Source organism: Pezoporus occidentalis, unplaced genomic scaffold (assembly GCF_034315485.1).
Source record: "Pezoporus occidentalis ecotype Australia unplaced genomic scaffold, CSIRO_AGI_Poc_V1 ctg89, whole genome shotgun sequence".
Taxonomy (NCBI): Eukaryota; Metazoa; Chordata; class Aves; order Psittaciformes; family Psittacidae; genus Pezoporus; species Pezoporus occidentalis.
Genome location: NW_026916253.1, coordinates 2523355 through 2542438, shown reverse-complemented (window position 1 = coordinate 2542438; position 19084 = coordinate 2523355). Strand labels below are relative to the sequence as shown.

The window sequence follows — 19084 nt, the reverse complement described above, 5'->3', positions numbered from 1 at the left end:
TAAATTGGAAGTAAATTTACAGAAAAACAAAATTGCTGAAAGGACTGGCTTGAGGTGGCCAGTCTTGTGAATGTATGTAAAGGGCTGATTAAAAACCAAAAACTGCTCAAAAGTGTGTGTTTTTTGCTTTTATCACGTGGGAAACAACTGAAATAACTGGGCAATATTAAAAATCAGGGTAATGTTTTGGATTATATCTAGAATTACAGAAAATAAGAGCTGCAGAGCATTTTGGTTTTAAAACTGATTGATGCGCTAAGTTTTTTTTAAAGGGCTCATTGAATAGTATCAAAATGCCTTACAGATAACTGTGACTTCATAACTAACATAACATAGTTTCAGCATGTCTTGGATCTTCTCCCACTCCCCTCCCCTGTCTCTCTTCCCCTTTTATCCTGTTCTCCATAAAATCTATGATGAGTGGCATTAGTTACATGATACTCCTTGAAACTCCTTGAATTAATCAAGTTGCCTATCATCCATCCTAGCTTTTGCCCAGGTTGTAAATGCAAAACTGAAAGGTCTGTAATGAACCACTTTTTTTTTTTTTTTTTTTTTTTTAAAATCGCAGTTCAGTACTAATTTTCTTCTGGTGTTCTGTAAATACCTCTAAGACCTACAGATCAGCCAGGGGAACTGGCAGCAGCGATGCATGGTTGCAGTTTACCACTCCTGCTTCTTCACACAGATGATGCAAATTCAGTACAGACCATCCTAGTTTATTTCTGGGCACTCTGAGGGTACCACCAGGGAAATCCTTCATTGGGAGTGTTTTGCTCAGGGAAAATGGGATGAACAAAATAAGCTAACGCTGTTTTCTATAAAGACACCCTATCCCTGTTTCCCCTCTCACCACCAAAATCCAGCCAATTCTACACATACTGCAAAACTTGAACAGCAAATAAAAGGAATCTAAGGAAGAATGTTTCCTTGTTCAGCCTCATTACATCCTTTACATTTTTAGCTTTAATACTTATTTTGCATGATCTATTACATGCTCTACTGTTCCCTAGTACCTGTGGAAAGTAACACTCTATTCTGCTGTATAAAACTGTGACTTCCTTAGCCTGTTGAAAACTGACAGAAACTGTGAATTATTTTAAGAATATATTTTACCTGAGGTTCCGAAAGGCAACAATTACAGCTGCTACTGTCATAAATAAGAGAACAAATATGTAGATGTAAAAAAGTAATGTATCCGAGAGTCTTGAAAAAGTATTTAATGGCAGTAAACCAAAAGCTTCTTCACAAAGATACAGGTTAGCATCAAAATCTCTAAAGAAAAAAGAATAATCCTTGTCATCATATATTTCATAACTTGACGTCAAAAAGGACCAAAGTTTCCTTTTTTCCAAGAAATTAGAAAGCCAGAGTTATTCAGATTATTACAAAGGAAAATACACGATATAATCATGCAGTAAAAATGCATGCTTTATCACCAAGATCACTTAGTGAGCCATACAAGAAAGCAGAATTGAAGCTGATTCATACCTTGTTGCCCCAAATCCAAATTTTGCTTTCAGAAATTTGAATATATGCTCATCTGACTCAAGATTAAGAATTTTCTACAAAGGATGGGAAAAAGAAAGGAAATTGTATTTTAAGTATCAAAAAAATGAAACTTTACACAATAAACTTCTTTTTCATCATTTAAATGAAACTGTGTGGCAATATAGGCTTACTGAGAGACGGTGTTTTGCAGTCAAACAAGCATTGAGTTTGTAATTATGGTCCTGTGGTCCAAAGGGCAAGTTACTTACTTTTTAGAGTATCTGCTAGGGTTAGCTTCTTATTTACAGATAAAGAATTTCCAGCACAGGTTGTTTTTTGCTGTGCTTTTTATTTCTATGATTTATCTTAACTTTTAATTTCCACATGTAGTAACTTTTAATCTGTTGAAAGAGATCTCTTGAAAAGACTAAAACTCTAAGGTAGAAGAAGTGTTACAATCACAAATGTCTGCAGACAGCTCTGTGCACAAGAAGTAACTCAAAAGTATGGCAAGGTCTACAAAATATTTATAACAAGTATTCATTTTTAAGTGCATTCTTTGAAAAGTAAATTCAGTGAAAAACTTTGCAAATGCTTAGCAGTATCAACATGCAGTATAACCTACAACTACTACAAAATTACTGGTGAGCTTCAAGTTACAAATATGTATTCCGTTATTTGGTGTTAATTCGTGAAGTTTTAAGAGTATGTTTAAAAACCTATAAATCAAAAAAGATTAGCAAAACAATCTTTCATTTCCAAAACACAGTCTCTGAAATGCAGTGAAATGTCACTGCGATTTTTATTTAATAATATTACTGTAGATAGTTAACAAATAGCTTTTACCATAATAAATTTTTAAAGTTTCTATATTAAGGAATATTTGCTTACCTTGATGAATTTATTTATTACGAGAGTCAAGCACAAGACTAATAGTACATGGAGGATAAGTTTCCCAAGCCTATTAAGCAAGGGACCCTTTTTTAGGTTTTTCTAGAAAGAAGAAAATATCAGTATTTCAGTACTATGTTGGTATGTATGTGGAACAAAATATTAGTATTTCAGTAAATTTATATGTATTTGGAACAAAAGCAACACAGACTACTTGAAATAGATTGTATGCTAGGCCAGATTATATTAGGTTCACGTAAGCACAAATGTACACAGAGCCAAGTATCCAGAATATTTTGTGGGAGGCAGATCCGTAAATCCAAGACAAGTCCTGCTGAGACAGGAGTAAAGTCTGTTTATGCAATTTTTTTTTTTTTGTAGGATCCAAACTGCAGCTTACACTATCATAAAAGTTAATAGCAATCACAGAATTACGGTGTCTGATGTGCTTGGTTTTACTGCAGTTAGTGTAATTGAATTCATTATTTGATCATGCAACATTTCTGTGGCTTTACGCTATAGTAATTCCTCTAATTAGTAATTTACAATTATAATGTAGATAAACTACTCATTTACGTCACTCTTTAGTACTACAAAAATATTTCAGTACCTACCTGGATTGTTCTTGCTATCAAGACAGAAGCATTAAAACTTATAAGTAATGATCCAAGAATCATAGAATTAAAGAACTGTAAGACACAGACTAGCAGCAATCCAGAAATCTGAATGATATAAAGCCATGTAACCTGTAACAATAGTAAGATTTTTATGCCTAAAAAACTTTACAGTCATACCTGATTTTCTTTGAATGTTTTTATAATTTATTTCAACATTAATTATTTTTACAAAAAAAAAGTATCATCTTGTACTGAATCATTACACTTAAAGCCATTACTATATCCTTTCTGTTTTTATGTCCTGAACGAGTTAGGTTAATATTTTATACCTACGAAAGTCTGATTCTATAATAAAGCAGGTAAGTTAAACAATTGCAGAATGACGGAAATACTAATAACTTAGTATTTGGAAGACGTTTTGTATTTTCTTTAGTCAAATAAGTGTTTCTGTAGCAGTCTCTAATGACTTTATGACTAAAGAGTTACAGTTCAGTGGAGTTCAGCAAAAACAACAGATGATTTCTCTGACTTTTTTTCTAACAGTTTAGAATAGCTCTGTTCGAGCTATGCTAATTCAGCTGAATGCAGACACTAAAACCCAGATGATTTTCTGATACAGTGGTGACAAAATGTCAATTTTATCTGATGCAAAGATCCTGAGTTCAGTCTTATATTACAGCAGTAGTTTAAGTCAGTATCTAAAGTCCCAACAAGCTCCAAGAGGTTTAAGTAGCACTTTTTGGAAAATTAATATGCAATAGGAGTTGTGCAGTAAGTCCGTTTTGGTATAATTCAGGATGAGGCTGGTAATTTGCAAACTTTCAAGGTTGCTGATTAGTCACACTAATTGCTAACTCCAGCTTACATTTGCAAATATAATGAAGAGTTTAGAAACTGTTAAATAAACCATAGATATCTTGATATACAGCCACCATAATAATTTTCAGTTAAATTACTACAAACACTAATACTCAAGTCTGTTTCGAATTTAAAATGAAACAAACATGAGCAATGCTTCCTCCCACTGTAACCTTCCTTAAAGTAAAGTTAGAACCTTAGCAAGGTTAGAACCTAATGTAAGCTTCTACAAGTGCTAAAATAATCTTGGTACAATTTCACAGGGACATTAAATTCAAAGACACTGTTTTCATCTTCCTCAGTGTATTTTATTTCCTAAGATTGACTGCAAATGATCCCTTAATCTAATTACACTTGTTTTGCTTTTTGTTTCATGCAATTCAGCAACACAGCAGTGAGGATGTTATCCTATGGTGAATTTCAGTGTATGAAAGCTAACTGCTTCTCTTGAGCAATCTGATCTATCTTCTTCCTTCTGTTTGTGGCACAGTGCCTAAACCTAACTTTCAAACAGGGATGCACAATACTTGAGGCCAAATTCATACACTGTTATTACTTCAGTTTAGGCATAGATTTTTTTTCCCCATGGACACTTTCAGAGGACATGCTCAGGCTGTGGTACTGGATCAGCTGCTAGGATGGTGTTTAAAGGTGTCAAATAGTGCAAAACCACAGCTGTGTCTAAGCAGCCAAAAATTAAAACAGCAGAAGTGAATTAAGTAAAGTGAAATAAAATCAGCTGAAAAAAACCCAGAGATGATGTTGCTTTGATGATTCATTTTTACACTTGCAGTATATACGCTGTGATTAGTTAAAAGCACAAAGCAGCACAGTGTCTTATCTGTATTACTTTTGGCATCTGAGCCACTGGTTAGTAAAATACCTCCAAAACTGTTAGCTTTATCATAGGAAAAAAAATATAAAAAAAAAATGGATATTTCCAAACATAATCTTACCTTTGCTGTGGGAAGCAAGTCAAAGCAGTCTAGTACAAATAATGCCAATGCTTGTATCAGCATCATAAACTGATTAAATTGCCAAGTCAGGCTAAAGAGAAATGTTGCTATAAATACAGCCATAAATGTCAATTTCTGGAAGGAGGGAACAAGGTTTTATTTAACTTTATAGTTTCCTTCATTAAAAAAAAAACACCAAAACCCCTAAACAACCCCCCAACAAAACCAACCAAAAACCCCACCTTAATTTGTCCATTTTAAAAACCATTTACATGAGTTTTCTAGCTGCAATAAGTGCTTGGAGGATAACGGATATTTTTGACAGTTACAGATTCTTGTATTTATGCCTGTATTTTATCACTGTAGTAACACTTGCAAAACAGCGGTGAGATCTCAGTTTCAGCCCATAGATTAATATGCAATATGTGTTTTCCTATACTATAAATAGCAATTATTTTATCAAATTGAGGAGTTATAACTTCAGAACTGTTTGTCAAAGAAACTGTATCACCTATTGGCTTTTATTCTTACAGATCAGGACCACATCTTAAATTTGGAAACAAATTAAATCAAAGAAATTCTTTAATCCTTGTGCTTTACAAGCTTATTTCCTGCCTGCTTTGTGTTACTCTAATGAGTTCATAAAAACACAGGACTCTTGTACTCTTCAGAGCTTACCTTTGTATTTTTTCACTGCTGAGCGTAGAATCATATAATCATGGAATGGTTACAGCTGGACAGAACCTTAAAACAATCTAGTTACAACCCCTCTGCCATGGGGACACCTCACACTAGACCATGTTGCCCAAGGCTCTGTCTAACCTGGCCCTGAACACTGCCAGGGATGGAGCATTCACCATTTCTTTGGGCAACCTATTCAGTGCCTCACCACCCTCACAATAAAGACCTTTCTTACACCTGACCTGAACTTCCCCTGTTTAAATTTAAATCCATTTCCCCTTGTCCTATTGCTACAGTCCCTGATGAAGAGTCCCTCCCCAGCACCCTTATAGGCCCAATTCAGACACCGGAAGGCTGCCATGAGGTCTCCAAACAACTTTTCTTCTTCAGGCTGAACAGCCCCAACTTTCTCAGCCTGTCTTTATAGGGGAGGTGCTCCAGTCCCCTGATCATCCTTATGGCCTCCTCTGGACTTGTTCCAACAGCTCCATGTCTCTCTTATGTTAAGGGGACCAGAACTACACACAGTACTCCAAGTGGGGTTTCACGAGAGCAGAATAGAGGGGCAGGATGACCTTCTTCAACCTGCTGATTGTGCTCCTATTGATGCAGCCCAGGATATGGCTGGCCTTCTGGGCAGTGAGCATACACTGAAGCCAGCTCATATTCAAGTTCTTTGTATTTCAATTACATTTAAATTAACAGAAGGAGTATCTGATTAATGTTTTTAATATTATAAGTGATTTGTGTGTGTGTATTCTCTGCTGTAAATGCTTATTAAGCACTTTGTCATAGGTTTTCTAGACAGTTTTCTGATACTAATTATACTGTGTCATACATGTTAGAAATACTCACTTGTCGAGCAGGCTGTAAATTAGTTCTGAGTAGGTATGTGATGGCTGCTATCTGAACAGCAAAGAATGGTAGTGCCCAGTTCTCTCTTAAAGGAATGGTGAATTCTACTCTTGTAGTATCTATTCTGTACAAAACAAACAGAGTTTCATAAATTTAAAAAAAATTAAAATACCAACTTGGTGACAGAGAGGTTGTAATGACAGGCATCTTTGTGGTACTTTAACTTCTTATGGATACAAATAGTGTCTCGACACTCTAGCTCCTTCAACATGCCTGGCTCTGAAACAAATCATTATAAAATTTCTGCAAGTCATCCATTTTATCTGTATCTAAAATGTTGTACTTCAGCTTCACTTACTGTTAAAAAACTTACACTATGGTAAATCTTACTTACAAAGCATAGCTTGGGTAGTTTAAAAATGAACAAACAAAAGCCAAAACAAAACCATTCTCAAAATGTTGAGTTTTCATGTCACAGGTAATTCTACTTCATTTTTTAGTTTGTAAAAAGCATGTATAAGAATAAACAGGTATCAATTTCTTCACAGTGACCCCAGTGCCATAGATGTGAATACCACTAAACTGGTTAGGAACTTCCAGGCATTTTTTGAATACTCTAGCACAAAAAGTATGGAATGGTAGTGAGTAAATGGTCCCAAAAGGGCATTCATTTACAAAACCGGAGGGTTAAAACAAAAAAATAATTGCCTTTTTTCTTGTGTAGAGAAAATGTTTGCTAAAAACTCAAGTAAGTAACACATCTGAGACATGCTAATAGGGATGAAAAAGATGTCTAAAATGTAGTAACTTGGTAGCTTCATCTGGACAGAAAGTCTTTATCCAAATCAATGCCATTCTATTTGTATAAAGGATAATGTATAAAGCTTCCATTATGAGAAAGATGGACGAAACAGATCTGCTCCAAATACTCTGTAAATGGAAAAGATGAGTTCATGAAATAAATGTGAACTACTGCACACTGCATGTACTTTTTAATTACTTTCATCTTTGGAGAAAGAAACATTTTACCTCTATATACTTATTTATTCTGTAATGGACATGCTTGCAGATAAACACCTTTAGAGCTGCTGATTAACATATCAAACAGTTTTGATAGAACTGACACTGTACTTTTCATTTTCCACGTTAATTCACAGATAACAGCCTATATGTCACCAGTCTTAGCTTCATGCCAGCTGCTCACTACTAGCATAAAGCCAGTTCTTCAGTTTTTCTCCCCAAACTGAGAATTCTCAAAATGATAAAGCACCAGAACAGATGAACTGCTGCCTTTTTTCTCTGAATTTTAGTGCAAGAGGGAAACTGAGAAGCTGAAATTCTGACAGTTTTTGGTTGTCTCACCCTGGAGATTGGGTGTGGGTCAGTCAGGAGAGATCTGAAGGGCATATATACAGGTGTCTTTAACACCTAGAAGATCCTAGGCTGGAGATCACAGAACATCATCTTACATCATCTGGACATCCAGACACATCTGAAAGATGTAATCCAGTTTCAGAGGCCAATTTAAGACAAAATTTTCTACTCAAACTTCTTGAAACTTTAAAATCCTAGTCTCAGTCTGATTGGTTTTTGATTATTCTGTAGTATTTATTTATTTATTTATTTATTTTTATTTTCTGCCTAATCTGGAAGAGGCTTTACAGTTTCAATTTTTGGCCAGTTAATCAGCACTTGAAGGTTTAATGCCTTACCGCTTTACCTTTGAAATGAGGTACAATTTTAGAAAGATAGAGGGTTTAATCTCACTTACCTGTTTGTAATATACCAGCAAGCTGCCAACAACCCTGAAAGCCACGTTCCACTAAGAAGCCAGCTTGTTACATACAGAGCAATGACATAAACTGCCTGAAGTCCAAACAAAGTGTAGATATAAAAATAAACAGGTTCTAGGTATTGCTGTAAAACACAAGAATACTGATGTTGACATAAACCACTGATGGGGGCTTATAGTTAGTATGAATTAGGTTTTGCTTTTACAAATTTAAAAGGTATCAAGAATATTTCTAATTAGAAAATAACTATAAAAAGGGGAGCTATGATTCACTGCACAATCTTCATAATGCACTTACAATCTAAAGCCATAAATAAATGCCTACCTGAATTGGAAGAATCCTATACAGAATGCTGAGAAACACCTCCTGGTAAACATTCATTCTTTCAAGTATGTTAATTGTCCTCACAGATTCAGTTTTATTGTCATATACTAAACCATGTAAACCTTAACGATAAAGAGAAATTGAGATTATCATTTTCCTCCTCCATCTTCATCTGAACAGTGAATAACTTTTTCAAAGGTATTCTAGGATCTGTCATCAAAAATGGCAAACTTTGAATCAAGGATTCAGATCACATTACCTCTGAATAAACATGACCTTGTGAGGTCTTCACTTTCCCTGCTTCGAATCTGACTCAGAGTGTTAATACAAGCACTATATATTTAATAACATGTAACATTTCTTTTTACACTTGCATTCCTAGCATAGAATCTGTGGTACATACTGGATATTGAGAACCATTCTTGTCGTTACATTAAATACAGGTGATGTTAATACTGACAAAATGTATAGTATAAGCAAAAATTGCTAGGGAGCAATAATTAAGCATCTAGGAAACATGAGAATGTCACAGAAAGTCCCATCATTGTATAGGATTTCCTTGGAAGCTGCTTATTGTGTCACTTACTGTCCAGGCATACAGCAAAAAAATGGCCCTTTCCCACAAGTAGCTGCTAATTCAAATTAAACAAGAGAAGAATAAAAATGAAAGTAATATACTGAATAAACCAGCAAGGCTGAAACTTAACAGATATGGAAGTTATCCCTCAAAGTGATTGCCTTCCTCAGAATGTGAAGGAGTTACACAGAAACCCCTATATCATTGTGAAATTTATTATGTCCATAACTTAGTGGCTGCCTGGCACAGGAACAGAATAAATCTGTCTAAAGTACAACTGTTACACTGTTCTTTCACAGTTATAGTATTCCTTGTTCTCAACTAAATTTTTTGAAAAAAATTAAAAATAGTCAGCTGGCAACATGAAGTAAAACTTACTTTACAGTTTACAATACCTTGCTGGATGGAAGCAGCCTGAATCATCTGTTTGTAGTAGGAGTAATAAAGTCCACATTCTGTCCTGAATGAAATCTCTCTTTCCACTTCCTGAAAGTAAAAGTTTATATTATTTCACTTTCTGTTTGCTTTTCACAATCATATGAAGCTGCTTTCAACTCAAATTCTTGCTGCACCAGGGAAACTGAGCTATACAGTGGCTTGTCAGTGCACTCTATGCGAATCAGCTCAAATAAAGGGTGTGAGACAATGGGCTGAGGTGTCAATGCCTCTGGTACCTGGGAAAATGAATATCCATTTTGTGATTCTGCTCAGAATGCTGTTCAGAAACATTTTGGATATTTTACTATTCTTCTGTAATATTCAATATTTAGATAGGCACACTGGCCAACAGCTGGACTTTTGAGCTGCAGATGTTTGCTCCATGCATTTAACCTTTTCTTTCAGATACAGATGTTCCATAATGTTCCATGGCTGTGCCACCTTAAGGCTCGACTAATTCAGTATGCTTTACATGGAACTGCACCATAATGCTACTCTGGTATTTCAGCTGGCAGGGTATGCTGTTTCCCACTTGGTAAGTGCTGTTTCTGGCAGTTAGACAGCTATTCATCACTCTCATACTTAAATTACAGATCAAAGGAAAAACAATTCATTACTTGTTTTCAGGTGTAAGTAAAGCTGTTATTTTTTAATCTTAAAAAATTCAAATTATTTAAACTAGGTACACTTCAAGCTGTGTCTCTTTCTTGGCTAATATTGCAGTAGATGGACCCCAGTGAGATATGAAAGCTGTCCCAGAGAAAAGTGGTCTCAGAGCAGGATATTTGCTTTCAAATTCACTTCCTTTTGTTAAGGACTCATTAGTTATGAAGATCTAATGTAATTTAACAAATTCAGAGTCTTGAGCAACCACATTTAAACAAAATACAACTGCATGAACAACCAACATGAAGAGAATTAATAGGCATCATATACAAAATTGTTTTATTGTTAGTGATCTTTTTAGTAGTTGATACAGAAACATCTCAGCAAGTATCTCTCATAAGCAGTGAGTTAGAAAAGATTTACAGTGAGACTTGAAAATCAAATGAGATTCCTGTACGTTGTGTATGTCCTGGTTTTGGCTGGGATAAGAGTTAATTTTCTTCCCAGTGCTGCTGCAGTTCCGTGTTTTGGCTTTAATCTGAGAATGATGATGATGTTTTAGGAGTTGCTAAGTAGTGCCTAAGTTAAATCAAGGACTTTTCAGTCTCTCATGCTCTGCCAGTGAAGAGGGGCAAAAGAAGCCAGAAGGGAGCACAGCCAGGACAGCTGATCTGAACTAGCCAAAGAGATATTCTGTACCACAGAATGTCATGTTCAGTATAGAATTGTGCCTGGCGAATTGGAAAGGGAGAAAGCTGCTCGCAGATGGGCTGGGTGCTTGTCAGCAGGTGGTAAGCAATTGTATTATGCACCACTTGTCTGTTTTGGGTTTCACTCCTCTCTCTCATTTTCCTTTACATCATTATTATCATAATCATAGCTATTATTTTTTACTATACTTAAATTATGAAACTGTTATCTCAACCCACAGGTTTTACTTTTTCCCAGTTCTCCTCCTATCCCATCCAGGGTAGAAGGGGTGTGAGCAAGCAGCTGCATGGTACTTAGCTGCTGGCCGGGTTTAAACCATGCATGTATGCAAGTCATTAAACTTAACTGAGATGTCTAAAAATAAACTTACTAATTCAGCTTTCTTTACAGAAGTACATTACTGAAATAACAGAATGTTACAGTTTTCTGTGATTTTTATGAATGCCATTCTGGTTAATGCAACCTTACATAGAATCTCCACTTTCACCTTTCTTATACCGCCCTGTCTCTTTTGCTGAACAGGATCAATACTATTTCAAAGCTAACATAAAGGTAGATAAAAGAGCATACTCCTTCCCCCTCTGCTGCTCACTACAGAATTTTATCTCAAATCATCTGCTTTATTGAAGTAAACTGTTGACAAACTAAATCAATATTAGTTCTGGTCTGAGAAAAATCAACAGATAAAAATGCATCTGATTCAATGCAAGCTCACAGTTAAACTCTCCAGCTGCTCTGTGACATACAAATCACTGTAATACCAGCAGAAGAAACTGACACTGGCACTAAATACTAAAAGCCATACACTTAGCAAAGTGAGAATGCTGGAGCTCAAAAGAGATCTAGTTTCACATTCATCACTACTGAAAAGTTTTCTACTACCAAAATGTAGCTGATTCCAAGATTCCAAGTGCTCGTTACAAAAAAAAAAAAAAAAAGAAAAAAAAAAGAAAAAAAAAGAAAAGAAAAAAAAGAAGAAGGAACAAAAAAAGAAGGAATGTTAACATTTGGAATTTATTAAGGGGGAGAGAGTAGTCACAGAGGGGGATCTAATTAGCAAAACCACATTCAAACATGATTAATTTGTAATCCTGGCACCAGCTGTATTCAACCAAATGCTATAGTTTATGAGACAAACACTGGTGAGTTTTACATCTGTTCCATGCTAAGATAACATCTGTTTTACTAACAATACTTTTCCAGTTCTACTGCAATTTATACTTTTCCTAGTATTCCACGTCAATACAAACATAAGGACTTATGGGTAAGCATTGTAAGAGCACATGCTTATCTTTCTGTATATTCAATTAGTGAGTCTTTAACAAAGAAGTTACCAGTGTTCCAAGTTAAAAGAACCCCAAAACTATCCTCCAGGATACATATAGAGTTGCATACAATTTCAATTTACGTAACTGTATCTTAACATTAAGAATTAAAATCAAAATACAATGGACTTCCTCTCAAATGCAAAACTCTAAAAAACCCTTAGGTTTCCTCAAACTCTTTAACCAAGTCATTCAGAATACTGAGCAAGTAGCGAAGGTCTGAGTTGAAGTTTTCTATAAAGAGCGTAAGTGAAGCTCCAAGTACTTTTCTGACAAGGCTGAAACACAATTTGTGTAATTGAAAATATTTTTAGTTGTACAGTTTAAGGTCAGAAAGATTTGGAAGTAGTCTCAACCACACAAGCAGAAATGTATATTATACACGCATGTACAGCTGCTAACAGTGTTCCCAGTTGAGAATCATGCCTTCAGAAAACAGATTTAATGCTTGTACGTTGTCTCTTGGCTGGTTAACCTCATGCCCATCTGTTAGAATGGCATGGTTCCTACTCAAATCAGACTTTTGACCCAGGGTAAAAGTACCCATAACTACACAACTTCTTTGAAAAAGTACTGGACTACACTGCTTCTCTTTGTGGCTTATGCATTCGTTTTCTAGAGTACTAATTAGCAGGCTACCCACTTCCCCACCTTTTTTCATCTTTCTTTTATATTCAAAATGTATAAAGAGAAAATAGCACTTCAGAGAAAGAATCCCAAGATTCTTATCCTGCATCTTGGAAAGATTTAAAACTTGATAGTTTTATTCCTGACTTCTTGCAAGCAGTAGTTTTATTAAAGTAAAATTCAATAGTAATAGTTTAAAGGGTTACTCAGAAGGGATGAAGATTCAATGAAAACTAGAAGTTTATCTATTCATGTTATAGTATTCCTTTGCTGCGTGGCCTTGGCTCATTTGAAGTTTCTTTAGAGTTTGCATCTGAACAAGCAATGCAACAGCTGAGAGGAGAGGTGATGCCATTCTCCCCCTGCAGATCCTGTTCCTGGAAGATACTATATTTGAGCAGCAGGCACTAAACTGCTATTGAAAAATAACAGAAAAAAGACTAGCCATTTTATGTGTTGTGCCAGAAAGTTTTCAGAAAACTGAGAAAATATTTTTGGATAAGAAATCTGTTTTGGCTTTCACCATCATAAACAGAAATCTTTGTTGTTTTAATGTACTTGAGAGGACAGTCAAACTTTTCCTTTCAAATCGTTTGGTCAAGGTAAGTGATTATAACCTCCTGTGATCTCTGCTAGAAATGTACACAAACACAGCTTCTGACTATGTAACATGGTATTCTGGTATTTTTCTTTTTTTTTTTTTTTTTAAATTGTTCTTTTAGGAAGTTTTGGAATAAAAAAGGGAGTACCAATCATGCAGCTCTTTCACAGCATAAAACACTCCTCAAGGTCTGCATTTTCAGTTTTTCTGATAAGAAAATAATTTTGTATCTTTCTTCAATGACCATGGCAAATTTATAATAGCAGGTATATTTATTAACAAGTAAGAACAAGATTCACACATACTGCAGCAGCTGAAACGAATACCCTGTTGAAAGCCATATTCAAAAAATGAAATAAAACAGTAGAACAACCACAGAACAGGTTTTCTAGTTGGGTAAGCCATTACTGGAAGACGTCCAAAACTGAGCTGGCTTTCTGTGAACTGCAACTGAAATTACAGAAAGGCAACCACTACTTTAGGGCATAAGAGTTGTGACTTAAATTACTCAAAAGTTAAGAATCATGACTTTGCATAATGAACTCTCTTTACTTTCCATTTTTAGGGTTGAATTTAATTGGCAAACTGCACAATTTCGTAACTATGCAATCATGATGTTCATGTATCAGTGGGGTCTTCAGAGTGAAACCTCCACCTTTTGTACATAAATGGTATTTATTATGTTCATACATAGCCACAAGTCCATGCCTGTTTGTACTTCAAGTTATATAACACCTGTGATATTAACCAATATTGGGTTTTAGTAGGAAAAGGCAAACCTAAGATGTACCTTCAACATATATACCATCTATCTATATATTCAAAGAAAGATGAGAGTGGGTACAAAAGAGTATTATATGTATAATACACAACAGCGCTTGTTACAGTAAATGCCAACTGTTTTTATTACAGGAATATAAATGTTTCCTGGGACAGAAAAGGTGCATAGTAGGAAAGACACACTGCAATGCAAGTATTCCAATTAAATACATGTACTCTTTGAATTACATTATATGTAGACCTAACAGAGTGATTTTTAGAATCTAAAAGGAAAATGACTTACCTGCTTCTTTTCTCTGGTTAAATTTGGATATGTGTACAGCTGCATTATTTTCCCATGCAATGATTCTAGAAAAAAACTAGTCAGTCCTGGATCTTGGGAATAGCTGGGTATACATTGGTGAATGTCTGAAATATGCTTTGAGGTTTGCACATTTAGGATAACATCATATAACATTAGTACTGAACAGTAAGAAACTGTGCAGTATCACAGTATAAATACAATTAGAGAGCTCTGTACTAGGATTTTGCATATTGTTTGAGTTCTGTTTGACATTGGATTGATCTGCATAAAAGAAAGACAATTATTCAGCAATATATAGTAGATTGTTGAAATTCTGTTCTAGATAATGATCAGTGGTTGGAAGAACTGTAGCTACAACTCAGACATGAGCTGTGTAGCAATACTTCTAGAGAAAAATTAGGGAAAGATATTTGTAGAAATGATCAAGTATTTAAAAAGTGGTGGGAAGCACAGCTTTTTTTTTTTTAATGAAATATTCTATGGTTTTGAGCAAGTTCCAAGAAAAATACATAAATAAATGAAATTTCAACTAACACTCATTAATGTCCATGAAAGCACTGATGAAAATATGAAAATGACTGTTACCTTAATATTGGAAAACCACAGGTCATTTTCATGCAGTGTAGCAATGTAAACAGAAGTAAGAAATCCAAGAGAGATGGCAACAATTCCACCGACAGTTATGGAGAGTATGTTCCACAGCTTTCCACCTGTATGAGCTTAGAAGAAAAAAATTTCATACTCTAATTGTGAAACACATAACTCAATTTAAAGGAATTCTGGAAACTCATTTATAGATTATCTGTGCTAGTACAGTTTGCATTCTATAGGTAACAGGACACTTAGTTTTAAGAGGTCTTTACGGAGAGGCATTTTTTAATAGCAAACTCAAGAGTATTTTATTTGCATGCAAAGTGAAATGAAGTGTGCCTTAACTGGTAAAATGTAGTTGTAGTTTAAGAGCACCATGATCCTATAAAAATCTAGATCAATACCACATCTAATTTTTACATCTAAGTTGAAAGTATCCTCCAGAGAAACTTTTTAATTAAATAAATACAGGATGACTGTTAGATCACAAAGTAAGAAATTAAAATCTTCTTTAGACATCTTTAAGTGGCTGCCTGGTTTTGAGGGATTGCTTGTTTTTTGTGAAAACCCAAACCAAACTAAACAACCCAACACTGAAGGTTCAAAAGTCTCACTAAGAGACTGAACAGCAGCCAAAGCAGCCTTTGATAATGGTGTCATGCTTTGAATTGCAGATGATCTCCTGTTGACATCAGAATAAGATTATAGATAGAATGATGGGAAAGAAAGGTTGTGTTTCTAAGTAGCTCAATCAATTTATTGTACACTTATATTCCTGGAGTTTTTTATAGGCTTTTTTTTTCCTTTTTTTCTTTTTTTTTTTTTAATGTTGATATAGGACTTAATACAGATGCTGGTGATCTGGAATCGTATCTGTGAAATTGCTATTTTGTATTGTGTGTGACATCTACATAATGGGTACCAAATATGCAGTTCAAGGGAACTGAGGGGTGGCCTGAATAAGAACTATGATCACTTTCCTGTTTTGTACATAGCCTAAGTGTACTTGAAAGGAGAGCGACATTGTTGTTTCCCCATATCTACCCAAACTGGATATACAGAAACATTTGCAATTTATATAAAAACGTCTCCCTTAAAATAATTAAAAAAAACAAACTGAAGAAACTCTGCCAACTCTAAAGCTCCAATTCCATAGAAAAATGCTCAGTATTTCATTACTTAAACAGATCCTTAAGACATTTAACACTTCATTTAAATTTACCTAGCTAGTCTGTCCTATAGTCAAAAATCAAGTGTTTGCAGCTAAATTCTGATTTCATGCGCAACCTGCTTATATTTAAGCAGCACATTCAGGTCTTCAAATCCTTTTATGTTACCAATGATATAAACTTGGATTTGTTTAAGAATCTATGATGGCTGTATGAAATCTGAGTGTCTCACTGATACTAAATTGACAAAAAATATTCTCATCAATTTAAATTAGGATTTTAAAACAGAGATGAGATTGACATGCAGTAATTTGCATGCCCTCTGTCTCAGGCAATTAATTTTGTTGATATTCAAGTATGCAAATGTGTTTGGTGCATACCTAGTTCTATCTTGTTCTTATGATAAGTACCAAAACTTAAACACTACTAAAAAGCCAGAATGTTACAATCCTTTTCATTACGCACCAGACAGAATTTTTCCATCAGGCTTTATACTCTTCTCCTCTGAAGGCTGTTCTTCAGCTTCTTCTGTGCATTTTCCAACCCTTCTCTGTCTTACAGTTGTCATCATACCAGCCATTTTAATTCATTATTCTTCAGTCTGACCCCTAAATGGACATATACAAGCAATGCATCTTCTTACCCAAACACTCACTTAATACTGTATGAAAGATCTGAAAACAGAAGCATATTTTACTGCCATCTGAGACTTTGCCTTACAAAACTATACTGCAGTTGAAGTGGATCTTACAAAAATGCAAGATTTTTTAAAATCTGTACAACTCAGAGTGCAAATGAAAGTACAGAAAACATGATCTTAAATATGTAAAGACTTAAGTTTACCATTTTACATAGTCTTGAGCAGGTTTTCAGAATGGTTCCTTATTTTGACTGCCCTCCCTTTTAGCCCTTGACTCAAAATACATGCCAGGCACCATTTCTTTGAAAAAGTGTAAGCCCTTCAAATTAAAATTAGTCCTTTCAGGGTATTTTGGTTGGGCACCTAAAAGAGAAAATCAATTATTTAAATCCTGGCTTTCAGGAAATACCAAGGAAGGGGGCCATAAAATGCAAAAATGATACCAGAGAAGCGTGTCATAAAAAACTAAAGAGATGGCATTAAAAAAAAAAATCAAACCCCTTGATATTCTGTTCTATTAAAGCACCATGAAATTTGAAAACATTACAAAAAGAACAAAGAGCAGAGCAGCTAGTCATTCCCACCAACTCCCAGGCGCTCTCTGCTCTGTGAGCATGGTCCATACATAAAACTGCTGCAACCTGCCATTCCATATTTGAGAATCAATGATGCCCCATCCCGAATGCCATTCCCAGAGCATAAACAAATGTAACTGTGTTACCACTGGTGTAACTGACTGGTAACAGTAACGTTCCGAGAGATGCACCTCAGCTGCACAAATTCGTTGTTTAAAGCTTTTACAAGCCGTTAGCTTCATCCCCTTCTGCATGCCTCGGAAAACACATAGCAGGAACTATGTGAGCATGTAGGCAAGTTGATTTTAAGTACCTGGTCCGTAGAAAACCTGACAACTAACGCAAGCAAGATGTTTACCATAACCAGGCCCTCTCTTTCCAGGGCCAGTCTCAGGCAGCTTGCCTAGACACCTTCTACCGAAGGGAACGGGTCTGCCCTTCGCAGGGCGCCGGGAGGAGAACATCCCGCCTCGTCTCAGCAGCCGCCAGAGGTGAGACGAAGCCCTGACACCGAGGCAGGCTCTACGGCTGCATGCCGGAGCAGGGGCACGGTGGGGAGCACGGGGCGATCCCGTCGGTGCTGTCGGGCAGCTCGGCAGACAGGCGAGAGGGCGGGTGAGCCGCCGGAGAGCGAAGCGGCCCCTGACGCTGGGCAAGGGCGGGAGGGGAGAGGCGAAAGGGCCGGGCCTGGGATCGAAGCACCCCCGCCGGGGCGCGGTAAGCTTCCGAGGGCGCCGCCTCTTCCCAGCCGCTGGCGCGACTTGCTGCGGCCTGCGCGGCCCGGAGCTGTGCGGCGCGGCCTATTTGGCGGTAGCTCCTCTGCCCGCCCGCATCCTCCCCTACCCCTCCGCATCTCCCCTGGCGGGGCCGATACCTACCGACGATCCGAGGGCCGCGGGTTGGCTCCAGCGGGGGGGTGGCTTCTCCTGCCGGCGCTGCCTGCGCGGGACCGCCCGGGTCCCACCGCGATGGAGGGAAAGGGGCGGGAGTGGGGGCGGACGCGGCGCCTTTTGTTTGCCGCTGTCAGACAGTGGGGAGCGGACGCAGCAGCGGTGATTTGGAGCTCGGCGGCTCGCAAGGCCGCGGCGCGCTGGTGGGCAGGCGGCAGCCGCCGGACCGAGGAAGCGCGAGCGGGGAGGAGCCGCCGGCGGTGGGCAGTGGGCGGGCTGAGAGCCGGGGACGGGCCGCGGTGGAGGAACCTGTCTGCGACCTGCGGCGGCCTGGGTCGCGCAGCTTCTCGTGGGGTTTTCGGAAGTAGAGGAGAAGGCTATTTGCGGAGTAGAAACGGGTGAGGTCAGCCCGGTCCCAGACTCATCCCTGCTCACCTCGAGAGGGTTCTAGGTAGTCCGAATTCTGAAAGGCTGCGGGCCGAGGAGCGGGGCTGGTCCTCCTGCGCCGTGTTCCCGAGGCGGCCCCGCTTCGGGTCTGGCTGTCCGCTGGCCTTCGGCGGGCTGGAACGGCTCTTCTCTGTAATACTGACATAGAAGTTTTTACTTTATTATTATTTATGTTTTTACCAAATATGTGTAGTGCCAGATATGTGTGAAGTGATATTTGAATTTAAATTTAATAATTCGAATTTAAATAAACGAATTCTCCCCTGTGAGGGTGCTGAAGTGCTGGCACAGGTTACCCAGAGAAGCTGTGGCTGCCCCATCCCTGGCAGTGTTCAAG

General features: G+C 37.2%; 1 protein-coding gene across 8 annotated transcripts in view; it reads right to left on the bottom strand.

The window, feature by feature from the left end:
• Positions 1–18411, bottom strand: part of DPY19L3 (dpy-19 like C-mannosyltransferase 3) — a 33770-nt gene extending 15359 nt beyond the window's left edge. Inside the window, exons 1-12 of one of the 8 annotated variants that reach the window (XM_062604871.1) lie at positions 18285–18411; positions 16661–16869; positions 15021–15154; positions 9439–9529; positions 8467–8588; positions 8121–8266; positions 6350–6473; positions 4814–4948; positions 2997–3128; positions 2383–2484; positions 1492–1565; positions 1117–1275 (exon numbers count right to left, since the gene is read on the bottom strand). In XM_062604871.1, coding sequence (XP_062460855.1) covers positions 1117–1275; positions 1492–1565; positions 2383–2484; positions 2997–3128; positions 4814–4948; positions 6350–6473; positions 8121–8266; positions 8467–8588; positions 9439–9529; positions 15021–15154; positions 16661–16775 — 1334 coding nt within the window. In that variant the 5' untranslated portion in view covers positions 16776–16869; positions 18285–18411. Of the gene's footprint in view, positions 1–1116; positions 1276–1491; positions 1566–2382; positions 2485–2996; positions 3129–4813; positions 4949–6349; positions 6474–8120; positions 8267–8466; positions 8589–9421; positions 9530–15020; positions 15155–16660; positions 17578–17601; positions 17833–18284 lie in introns of those variants that run through there. The other 7 variants (XM_062604872.1, XM_062604870.1, XR_009961981.1 and 4 more) reach the window with 7 other exon arrangements.
• Between the last annotated feature and the right edge of the window lie 673 nt (positions 18412–19084).